This window comes from Brassica oleracea, chromosome C5 (assembly GCF_000695525.1).
Source record: "Brassica oleracea var. oleracea cultivar TO1000 chromosome C5, BOL, whole genome shotgun sequence".
NCBI lineage: Eukaryota > Viridiplantae > Streptophyta > Magnoliopsida > Brassicales > Brassicaceae > Brassica > Brassica oleracea.
Window position 1 is genome coordinate 5,728,401 of NC_027752.1, and position 12,712 is coordinate 5,741,112.

The 12,712-nt window shown below is 33.6% G+C and overlaps 3 protein-coding genes across 3 annotated transcripts; 1 reads left to right on the plus strand and 2 right to left on the minus strand.

The window, feature by feature from the left end:
• Positions 1-308: 308 nt before the first annotated feature.
• Positions 309-2,103, minus strand: LOC106292471 (myelin transcription factor 1-like). Its single transcript, XM_013728064.1, has 2 exons — positions 1,977-2,103; positions 309-890 (listed from the first exon to the last, which is right to left on the minus strand). Exons 1-2 carry the CDS (start codon positions 1,989-1,991, stop codon positions 477-479), a joined length of 429 nt encoding a protein of 142 aa, XP_013583518.1. The 5' UTR covers positions 1,992-2,103; the 3' UTR covers positions 309-476.
• A 4,367-nt stretch (positions 2,104-6,470) lies between these two features.
• Positions 6,471-8,358, plus strand: LOC106293818 (rho GDP-dissociation inhibitor 1-like). The gene is made up of 5 exons (XM_013729457.1): positions 6,471-6,872; positions 7,070-7,136; positions 7,511-7,735; positions 7,838-7,962; positions 8,098-8,358. The coding sequence occupies exons 1-5, from the start codon at positions 6,687-6,689 to the stop codon at positions 8,167-8,169; spliced, it is 675 nt and encodes a 224-aa protein (XP_013584911.1). The 5' UTR covers positions 6,471-6,686; the 3' UTR covers positions 8,170-8,358.
• Positions 8,359-10,684: 2,326 nt separating this feature from the next.
• LOC106344348 (glutathione S-transferase T3-like) lies at positions 10,685-12,072 on the minus strand. The gene is made up of 3 exons (XM_013783746.1): positions 11,918-12,072; positions 11,735-11,785; positions 10,685-11,399 (listed from the first exon to the last, which is right to left on the minus strand). The coding sequence occupies exons 1-3, from the start codon at positions 12,070-12,072 to the stop codon at positions 10,685-10,687; spliced, it is 921 nt and encodes a 306-aa protein (XP_013639200.1).
• Positions 12,073-12,712: the final 640 nt, after the last annotated feature.

A 12,712-nucleotide genomic window follows, 5' to 3' on the forward strand; every position in this document is an offset into this window, starting at 1 on the left:
GGAAGGACTATTACTCTATTAGGTTACTGGTATCTATTTTGATTCAAATTTCAAAACTAAAAGTACAATCAGGTCTTTTGCACTCTAAGAGTCGTATTAATGGACCGTCTGAAAAAGTACTCTTGCTGAATGTAAAAAAAACACTCAACTTCAGTGTGATGCGTATGTAACGAAAACGCCAGAGAAAAAAAAAAGACACTTTGTATAACTGAAATCAAATAGTATAACTTTTTTAATGAAAACTCAAATGGTTTTAAATTTCATGTTCTTTGTAAACTTTGTGGCTACGACCAAAAATGTAAACAAATGTAGAAACCATCAAAATACCCATATATTTGATTTCAACATGACCAAATATCTGATTACATCATCATAAACCCAAACAAACGATAGAAATACATATAAAATTTTGATAAAATATAAATTAATAAAAAGGACAACGAGACCAATGAAGGTCACATATTGTTTCTTGCTCTTTACTCTTCGGCCTTCTCGGCGGCGACTTCCTCAGCAGCCACGACTTCCTCTGCTTCGGTCTTCTTCTCCTCCTCCTCCACAACAGCTGGAGTTTCAGTCTCCTCCTCTTTCTCTTCTTCCTTTAGCTCCTCCACAACCGCTGGAGTTTCTGTCTTCTCTTCTTCCTCTTCTACCTTTGGCTCCTCCGTTTCTTTCTCTGCTTCTTCTTCTTTTTCCTCTGCCTCTTCCACAACCACATCTTTGCTCGTTTCTACCACTGGTGCTTCAGATTCTTCTTCTGTTACGGCGGCTGGAGCAGGAGCAGACTCTGTCGTGGCGACGACTTCTTCCGGCTGTTCCGTCACTTCTGGCTCCTCCACCGTCTTTGTTGGCACCTCAACGTTCTCTGCTGCTGGAGCAATCACTTGTTCATTCTGTAAGAAAACACACACTTAGCAAACAAAAAACTGTCTCCCGTTTTTATTAGATTAAACGGCGAGCAGTCCGTCATATTTGGCCTGACACTGGTCTAGGTTTTTATTGTTTTTTTTTTAAAAGGTTTTTATTGTTCGTGATAGACATTCTACGCGATACATGTAACTTGCAAGTAAGCTGATCGTTTGTACAAATATTTAGATGGTAAATCAAATCTAACTATATCAACACAGAAATTTGATTATAGATGGAGATGGATAATCTAAGGTGGTGTTATTCAATAGTTGTAATATTTAGATTTTATAATCTTTTGGTATTTGATGATTGGCTGTAATTTTTTGTATTAAAATTTAGCGTTATTGGTTATTACATTTTGAATATCTCAATTAAGTAATTTTGAAATCTAGTGTTATAAGTTCTTAAATTTACTATCTCTTTATCAAAAGAATTAAAAATCTATTGTTATTCAATCAAAATTTTGAATACAACAATAAAATTCTGGTGTTATAATCTCTAATAGATTTTACAATCAATTGACTTAAAACTGTTAGAAGGGATTTGATTCATATGTAAATTGTGAAACTAACCTTATACCTTAAGATTTTAAAATCATTTCTTATATCAACAAGCACTAATGTAAAAAGTTTATAGCTATCATCATTTTTCAGAAAAAGTCATCATCACAAAACAAATTTTTATTTAACCTAACATTGTTTTCATTTTACCAAAACATGGTACAATAGGATCTTAAGATGCCATATTGGGTACAAAAACACAAATCTAAAGATCATGCAAAATATTATAGAAATTTGAAAAAAAAAAATCGATGGATTTGTTAATCATTTGTTATTCAGTTTAATTTTACTGTAGAAATCAAATGACATTATGTTGAATTTAGAAATACAATGATGCAGATTTAAGAAATTAGATTCAAATGAATAATGAATCAATTTGAGATGAACAATACAATTGAAATCTGATATGTTTTAAATCTAATAGAGTTTACTTATACAACCAATAACACCCCCTAAGTAATATAGACTTGATATCATATGCTGAACCAAAAAAAAGACTTGATATCATACCTCAACAGTGGCCATTTCGAAATGACAAAGTAAAAGAGGAAAAATATAAAGAAGAGAAGAGAAATAAAAGTGTATGTGATGCTTTGGTGAGTGAAGAGCTTTGATCAAGAGGAGAGCTATTTATAGTAAAAGCAAATGCCTAATGCTTTACGATTATATATATATATGTCAAAAAATATAATTATCTGTTTTTTTTGTCTACACTGTCATTATAGAATCATAATGATGAATATTGCACATGAAAGCAGCTTTATCCTTAAATATAAAAATACTTATGTACTATTTTACACCTCATGCCACATACACATAGAACCTCATCACTCAACCATTACCCATCAAGTTGTAATAATAATAATAAATGTTTTATCTAATTTTCAGTTAAAGAACTTGAATTCTGTAGCTGAAAATTAGATAAAACATTTTATTATTATTATTATTTCAGCTACAGAACTTGGATTCTGTTAGCCATTTCTCAAAAGAAAAAAAAACTTGAATTCTGTTTTACAAAAAATAAATTAGTTATATGCAGTAAAATATCTTGATAGGTATTTATTTCTTCTCCTGTAACCTTAGTGAACGTTACAACATACCTTTCATGTTATCATCGATGAACTCTTAATTATTGAATTGAACGTTACAACTTGTCATGTAAAATTTCACCCCAAAAAAACTTGTCATGTAAAACGTTACTACTGCCTTTCATGTATCTGACCAATGACGACGTGGCTACAAGTTCAAGCGCGACATGTGAGTGTGAGCCAGGTAGGACTCGTCGCGTGAACGTGGACCCACGTACACGAGTTTGTTTCTTCTTCTTTTCTTTTTCTAGTTTGTGGTAAAATAGACAAAACCGCCATTTGAGAAGATAACTAAAAGGCTAAATTTTACCAAAAAACTAAAAGGCTAAATACAAAATCAATGGCATGTATAAACAGTAAAATTATTTATTTAGTAATGGTATTTATTTTAGGTTATTTCTAAATCGTATTCTATTCTTATACAGTTATAGTATTTACTGTTTTAATCAAAACAATATAATATGCAAAATATATAATTTGGTCTTTAATTTAATGATATATTTTGTCTATATGGACGATATGACGATTTACAACAACTAGAGATTTTAAATATTCAAGTTTCTGCATTTTTTATTTTAGATTAACAACTGGTGTTTAAAAAATATATACAAAATATATATAGTTCAACTGTTAAAATCTACCGTCCAGTCATTAACTAGTACTTTTGAAAGCGTTAACTATATAACTTTGAGATGAGATGATATGAATTATTGATTAATTTGTTTTAGGCTTTAGCTAACATTTTTAAGTTAATTAATTTAGTGATTATGATTCGGTTTTGAAAATGTACAATCTAGCTTTGGTTTTATGAAATTGTGATTAATTTAGTTTCTCTTCCGTTAAAATATGAAACTGTGATTAATATAGTTTCTCTTTCGATAAAAGGTTAACATTTTCCCAAAACAAAAATACAGGCTATACCACGTACTCACAATCTGTAAAGATGCCCAGCAGAAAAGCTGATAAAAAGGATTGGACGGCTACCCATTAGCAGGTCCCATTTGTTGTATAATTGTGTTTCAAAATGAAACTAAACGTACTAAATAGTAATGCACCAATTATGCATAAGGGATGATGTTTACAAAACTGGAAATCAGTAGGGAAAAGAGAGAGTAGATGTATGACATCTTACGAATAAGTCAATAACAAAGATCAATTCGTTCGGTTCATTTGGCCAAAGATCAATTACCAGAACAATATTAAGACAGTGATGCATGCCATCCACCACTGTATATAGTTAGCTCCCTTCTATAAAATTTTATATGGTGACTGACATATAATAAGTGAATAGTATCGTCATAACTCGTTATCTAAACATAACTGTTAGGACATTCAAAAATATACATTTTCTATATAAAAAATAGAGATGCGATAAACTTTGTAAACTACAAAATTTTAGCCTTTAATCTCTTTTAGCGTTCGAGACAATAGTTTTTTTGTAACTTGAAATCAATTGTTGATATACCATAAATCACTAGCCCATTACCTATTTATTAAAAATTATATGTTTTAAAAACTAAAGTTGTGGATTATTAATAAGAAGAAATTATTAACAAATAATCTTTTTAAAAATAGAAACACATTTATATGGGGGACCTCCCCTGCTCATCTACTGTAAAATTAATCAATATACTTTTCGACGTGATTGATGAATACTTCTAATGTAGATCTGAAAAGGTTGTAATAATTCAGTTTTGCTGTCCCCAATTATGATAAGCGTCCCATGTCTTGAACATGTGTAACGCTAAAGTCGAGCAAACGGAAGGATATATGTCTCCAGAATTATACACTTAAATGTTTAATTCTACTCCGTTGATTTAGAAATAAACTTTTAATCTGACGGCAAAGGATTCGTATTGTAGTGTTGGTTTCGAAAGAAGAGAATCTCTTTGTGGCCAAATAGTTGGCACTTGAGGGTTTGGGGCCATGACGGTGATGAACTTTTAAGGATTTCTTTAAAAATTAATCTAAGGAAACATGTAGATATATCTGTCATCGATTGGAAAGGGTCCGATTCTGCCTGACCCAAATCTGAAAAATCTCAAAACATACTTGGTATTGATATCGAGATGGTAACTACTAACTAGAGTCTACATGCAATATGGGTATCGAACTCACAAATAAGTAATGATTTAAGTGTGTCCGTCCTTGATCTAGATCTGACCACAAAGGGTTACGATGCCTTCAAATCCGGTCTAAGACTGAAAATATCAAATTATGAATGAACAAATATTAACAAACTGGATTTTACAGAAAAAAAAAAGAAGATATTAACACACTGGATAGGAAAATGTACATTGTTTAGTATTACTGGATAGGAAAATGTACATTGTTTAGTATTTGATTCAGAAAATCTCAAATTTTTGGACAAAGTAAAAGTTTGAAAACATGGCACAACTGATATTATTGGATTTTGCATAAATTTGTGTTTTATTATTAAAAAGTGTATGTTTTCTAGTTATCTAGAAGACTAAAATATCCTCCAATAATCGCTTAGTGGTGGATGACAAAAAAATCGCTAAGTCCAAATTTTATAGAACGTTATTGGACTCTCGTCTCTGGATTTTATAGAACGTTATATTGAAAGCCCAACTTTCATAGCCTTTACACTATATACTTTTATACCATCTGCATGGTTTATAGTTTTTTTGTCCAAATGTTTACAAAAATAACTAAATATTTGTCCACACGATAAAAAAAGATAAAAAATTTAAGTCTTTTATAAAATAAAACACAAATATATGAAATATGACACTAAATATTTGTCAATTGAAAAAAAAGGAAAATAAATCTGCGCCATTGAGTCCAAATTCAAATAATTTTTTTTCAACCATTCTTAATTATTTTTTTTTCTCTTCTTAATATAATTTAAGCATTCATAAAAAAAATTGAATTTTTTTATTGAAAAGTATAAATCTTTATTAAAAGTATATAATTTTTTATTAAAAATATTAACCACATAATAAAATTAATTTATCAGAGTTATACCAACTTAATTCATTAAAGAAATATAGTTTAATTTTTTAAACATAAATAGTAATTTAAAATGAAACACGATAAAGAAAGATAAAAGGTTTAAGTCTTTTATAAAATAAAACACAAATATATGAAATATGACATTTACTAAATATTTTTCAATTGAAAAAAAAAAAAGAAAATAAAAAAGCACGAGTCAAAATCTAGTATACTTTTATACCATCTGCATGGTTTATAGTTTTTTTGTCCAAATGTTTACAAAAATAACTATTTTGGCTGATACTTCTTATAGTGATTACCCTCTATCACATGCAATGCCTTAAATCAAAGAAAAGCCCTTAATTTTTTGGGGGGAAACATAGTATCACCACACTAACAAAAAGTCGAATCTACCATCTTTAGCAGCAGTCTCTGAAAAGAGGAACCGCTTAGATACAAGCTCTTTATTGATAGTTTATAATTGGTAAACTGTTCAGACTTGTAATAGTTTCCACATCTTTGTTCCCTCAATAAAATATAGGATTTGTTCCCTAATTTTTTTGGAGATTTTTACATAGACACCTCTAAATCAAAATAGAAAATTATGAAAAAAATTAAAAATATATATAACCCCAAATTTTTAAATCTGGCCATGCGTATATGTTTTCTGATTATTTATTTCCCCCAAATTTTCCGGTTATAATACGAAGAAGTTTTTACCAACATTTAGATATTCATTGTTTTGTTTCTATCAAACCAACCTCATGACGTGAATACGGACATGGGGATATGTACGTGCATGCATGTATATATTCAGATTCATGTACGTATGCAAACTTAGCTATATTGTACCGTTTATTTTTAGATAATAAATCATGTGAACGGGAAGATTAGAAGTCTTAATTTAGGATCACCGCATGACCTTTTCTTGGAATTTCCATATTTAATTAACATTCCGCAGACCAAAATACCAAACGTTTCCATCTTTTGTCTGTCTCTGAACTCTCTTTGTTCTTATTATTTTCTTCTCATTTTTTGACCCAAAGAGAAAACAAACTCTTCAATTTTTTATTTGGTTGTCTCCTCACTAAACTCGGTTGATTAACCATCTCCATAAAATCTAACGATTTAGATTTTCTAGTATTCGAATCAAATCATAGAACCAAAAGAGAACAAGATGGGTTTGAAAGATGAGAATAACAAAGCTGAAGAGTCTTCAGAAGATCCAAAGCGACAAGGGACGTTAAGCAGAAAGAACAGCCACAGCTCTTTGTGTCCGACAGAAGATGACGAAGAAGACGAAGACAAGAAGCTTGAACTTGGTCCCATGATCGCTCTCAAAGAACAGTTCGAGAAAGACAAGGTTTTTTTTATCTCTCATCCTGTTTTCAAAAATTATAATAGCACTTTGGCTATGCCACTATGTTGGTTCACAAATGCTAATCTTATATATATATGCTTGGTCTTTATTCTTTTAATATTATGTATCTAACCTATATGATAATGGGTGAATTTTGTTTATAATCTAATCACTTTTTTGTACCATGAAAAAATGTGTAGGATGATGAAAGCTTAATGAGATGGAAAGAACAACTTCTAGGCAAAGTGGATCTTGAGGAAGTTGGAGGTAGTTAACCAACTTTCAATCCCCGATTAGATCTAAGGTTTAATGACAACTAAATCCGGTTTAGAGGAGTTCCATTGATTACAATTGTAATCTCCTAAATTCCATGTCTCTTGCCTCATGCGTAATACTTAAATTATAGGCAATGTTAGGGGGAAAGGTCGATTAATAATTGTAGAGTGAATTAACGTAACATAAGACTAGACCAAGTAACAATACGATATTTTTCTGCAAAAGGGCAAAAAATGTCACCATTTGGTGTAATTAATGGTTCTGCTCCATTTCAGTAACTACCTCACATTGAATGGTGTTTTTCAAAGAAATTCTTTAGATATGGATTTGTAATGTTTTGATAGAATAACAAAATGTAAATACAGAGACTCCTGATCCGGTGGTGAAGATATTGAACTTAACAATTAGGTCATCTGATAGAGAAGACATGGTATTGACGGTCCCTGAAGACGGAAAACCGACATCCAAAGGACCATGGTTTACCCTCAAAGAAGGCTCTAAGTACACTCTCGTATTTACTTTCCGTGTGACCAACAACATTGTGTCCGGTCTCCGATACAGCAATAGTGTTTGGAAGACTGGAATCAAGGGTACATTTTTCTTTTGCTTTTAGCGCACTCGTGTACCATTATGTCAATGAGTTTTGAAGCTGTTTCTCTAACTTATTTTTCTTACTCATTTGTTGAGAACAGTGTATGGTAGAAAGGAGATGTTAGGAACGTTTAGTCCACAGGCCGAACCGTATACCCATGTCATGTTTGAAGAATCAACACCGTCTGGTATGCTTGTTAGAGGTTCCTATTCCGTTAAATCTAAGGTACCAAAAGTATATAATTAAATTTCTATTTACTTATCATCATGTATCCATAATCTATTAGTTAGTATCATGGTGTTAGTTAAAACTAATAAAATCATCTTTAGTTTGCCAAATAACTATGTTTATGTCATTCAGTTCGTCGACGATGATGACAAGTGCTATTTGGAGAACAACTACACCTTCGACATTCGCAAGAACTGGCTATGATCCATTGCAAAAGTTACTGGAAGAAGAGTAACATATTATGTATTCATTATTGTTTCATTTTTGTGTCTACTATTTGTTCTTGATTTAATTTCTTCATATATTGGTTCTTCCGTCTTCGCCTCATTTATTTGTGTAGACATTTTTTTTGGTTCTTTACGTTACTCTTTTCAGAGTATTTTCTAATTTGCAATCTAGCTCGTTATTATCTATACAAATATTTGTTTCATGCGCATGAACAAAACTTAAATGTTAGTTTGTGACGAAATAAATTATACACTTCATCGTTTAGAAACCACAGATTTTTAAATGTTGGAAAATCTTCGTTTGCTGAACTGTAAGAGCACCCGTAATGGTGATACTGCAAATGGAGTCCTTAGGATTAATTAACTATTTTTTTCTTGAATAATTAAGGATCCTAATCCGAATTGTTAGTTCAATAGTGTTCTCCAATTTAGAGTTTTTAGGAATAAAAAAATAATAATTTTTTTACAAAAAAATGAAATGAAAATTTTTATTTATTGCATTATTAAAGATAAAGATACAACATTTATTAATCAACAATCACCATATTTGTTCCAAATATTTTCAATTAAATCATTTTTCAAACGTTGATGTAAACGCTTATCGCGAACATCATCCCGAATGCCGAGCATATTAGCGATATTTGTAGGTCTGTCGGTATCCACCCGTGAACTTCTAGTGACGTCTCCTTCTTCAAATTCAGATATATCAAACTGAATGTATCCATCTTGTTCATTTTCGACTATCATATTGTGTAGTATGATACATGCTCTCATAATCTTCCCTATCTTTTCTTTATCCATTGAAAGAGCCGGATTTTTCACAATCGCAAATCGAGCTTATAATACTCCAAACGCCCGTTCCACATCTTTTCGGGTTGCTTCTTGAATTCTAGCAAATAACTCTGCTTTAGGATCTTGAGGATGCAAGATAGATTGGATAAATGTTGACCATTTGGGATATATACCGTATATGAAGTAGTACGCCAACTTATACATGTGTCTGTTGACCACGTACTCTAACCTGGGAGCTCGGCCTTGGAAAATGTCATCAAAAACAGGAGACCGAACGAGTACATTAATATCGTTTAAGGTACCTGGAGGACCAAAAAAGGCGTGCCATATCCAAAGATCTTGTGAAACCACAGCCTCTAAGACAATTGTCGGCTTTCCTGATCCACGTGCGTACTGCCCTTTCCAAGTGGTTGGGCAATTCTTCCACTCCCAATGCATACAGTCAATGCTTCCTACCATCCCGGGAAACCCGCGCTTCTCTCCAATATTGACGAGTCGTTGAAGATCCTCTGGTGTGGGTCTTCATAGATCCTCATCTCCAAATAACAGTATTATTCCTTCAGTGAAATGGTGTAAACACGAAAGTGCCGTGCTTTCACCAAGTCGGAGATATTCGTCTACCGTGTCAGCCGCAGAACCATAAGCAAGCAGACGAACAGCTGCCGTACATTTTTGTAGTGGAGACAGACCAAACCTCCCGGTTGCATCTCTTCTTTGTCGAAAGAAAGGAACGTTCTCTAAGAGGGCATGGACAATACGCATGAATAATTCCTTATTCATGCGGAAACGACGTCTGAATAAATGTGTCGAGAATGTCGCATCTTCGCTGAAATAGTCATTCCATAAACGGTTGTGTCCGGCTTCACGGTTTCGTTCTATGTAAGCACGTTTCCTTTGCTTATAGGTTTAGGCCTCCATTATGTCGTTGTATGTATCTTCGAGGATTTCGTCGAATAATTCATCCAGTCTTTCTTCGACTTCATCGGATGAAGATGATGACATTTTTTAGGGATTCCTCCTTAAAAAAAATTGGTAAAGAATTTTAGTTATTTAATTTTGTTAAGGTTTTTTGCTTTTAAAAAAAATTTGGATTTAAGTTCTATATTTTAGTTCCAAAGTTTAGTTCCAAATTTTAGTTATTATTATATACTTCACAAGTTTACTAATCAGATTTACTTCAAAGCTTCTCAAATGAATTATATACTTCTCAAGTTTAATAAGTATATACTACACAAGTTTACTAAGTATATACTACACAATCTCGGTATATAAAAGAGAAGATCCAGTGTTACCTAAAGAGATTGTAGTTGTAGTTAAAGACAATCGGTACTTGATCATGGTAGGTATATTCTACATCTCCGGGAAAACATAATAAGAACTTGAACATGAACTGAAACAAGAGGATACAAGTTTTGATGAAGAGGAAACAAAGCGAAGGAGATACATAGCTAAAGACATGCGCATGACAACTACTTATAGTACATAGATAGAATCCCGTGACTTGATTCACTTGAGGTAAACAACAAAAGACTTTCACAATGCCAAATGCACCCGTGACTTCGTTCACATGACCTACGCTGAACCCTGAAACAACACAAAAGACAAGAGTGAGCAAAGTTTAATAATGTACAAGTACAGAAAACAACAGTAACAACTTAACATACAGTTAACATCGTAACATCTCAGACATTAGTTTGAGTTTAAGAATGTTTAAGAGATGTCTCCATCTCAGATAGAGACTCTTTTTTCCCAAGTAAACGATCAAGCAGTTTATGCCTAGCGAGTTTTTCTTTCACTTCCAACACGCCATGTAACTGTGACAACTCTTCTTCTCTACCACTCTTCTTCTTCTTGGTAACACCTTTAGCTGCCTTGACCCCGACTGGTCTTTCCTCTCGTTCTCCCACTTCCGCTTGTCTATCAACCTCCGCCTGGACTGGTTTGCGCTTTTGACTCCCACCGTCCTTAGTCACATAGGTGGAGCACCATTTCTGGTCATGCCTCAGCTCCCTCCAGGCGTGTTCCATGCTGAACTTGACGGAGTGATCGTTGAAGAAGTACTCTTGGGAAGCTCTCATCACATCATCATCGTTTTGACCACTTTTTTGTGCCCTAAGAGCCGCGTCATAGCACCCAACAAACTTGCAGACTTGCTCATTTATCCTAGCCCACCTCTGCTTGCACTGCCCAAGCTCTCTAGGTATAGTCCCAACCATATAAGGGCTTGCGTTGTAGTATTGTACAATCCTCTTCCAAAAAGCACCAGCTTTTTGCTCATTGCTGACCACAGAATCTTTACTTGTGTTAAGCCAAGCCCCAATGAGGATTTGATCCTCTTTTAGTGACCATTTCCTCCTCTCTTTCGAACCCGACTCGACAACAAGTTCGGGTGAATCAATTTCAATTGGAGATTGACTATAAAGTAGGTTAACAAAACCAGTGGTGTTATCCATGGTTAGAGAATGGTTGTGTCGCTCTATTAGCAACACAGAGCCTTATGTAAGCCATCTACATTTTTTTTTCAATTAAAGCAATTAAAATCTGAGCAGTTTGGAAGATAGGAAGCAAAGAACTATCATTTATCACCAATCAAATCCAACTAATTAGTACAATCCTAGCAAGCTAGAGTCTTCAGTTCACTATTTCTAAACGCGCTAACATTTATAACCGATCAAATCCGAGGAGTTACGACGGTAGAAATCAATTCACCTTCATTAAATGACTAATTGCTTTAATTCTAGTGTGCGTACCTTGTTAGTAATGACATTGTTTCTTTGAGACACTCTCGTTTGAAGCTAATCCTGAAAAGAATGAGATAAAATAGTCAACGAACTCACCACGCAAAATATTGGTAAATGAGATAAAAGCACATGGATATATACTCACCACGCAGAAACAAGAACACAAAACCTATTTAAACTAATAGACAGCACCGGCTACTGCTCACTCTCATTAGCTTAACTCCTGATTTCTGGTTTGATAACTCAAACACACTCTTCTCTAGCAGCATCAGCTTCTGCTCACTCGCATTGCCTTGATCCTTAAGCAGCCTAAGTAGCATATCGTCGGGATTGCCTTGATCCTCCATAACCGCGACATCCCACTATTTCCAGATGTGGCAGTCTCCATCATCCACATTCTCGCACGTGAAGTACCTCCTGTCGGGATCTTTATGAGTGGAGGATGTTGCAACAACAGGCTCACCACCACAGTAGCATATCGTCTGGATTCCATCATCTGCCTCTGGTTGAGGTGGGTACTGAACCGGTTCTGGATTATTGTGGCTACTCTGACCTTCATCCGCATACAACTCAGCTTCTGCTTGAAGAAGGGAGGTAATGTCAATCGAGTCTGATGATGAGGAAAGCTGGCTATATGAATAATCTTGTCCCATATTCGTTAACCTGCAAGAAATAATAAAGTAAGAACAGAGGTAAACATAAGCTCACATGCTAATCAATGAACATCATCTATCAATTCAATCCAAACAACACACACACATGATCATAAACTTGCAGCTCATCCGACAGAACAAATTAGGAAGCTTTTTTTTTTGTCTCACAGATAACTGACATTGTAATCCTTAAACAACAAACACACAAACTCAATACACTCAAACTCAAAACACTCAAACTATCATGTAGAAATGCAAACACAGGCTTCTAAAAATCTCAAACAGATAGTCGAGTAGTAGCTAGCAAACCTGTGCAAGAAATACAAACTCAAAA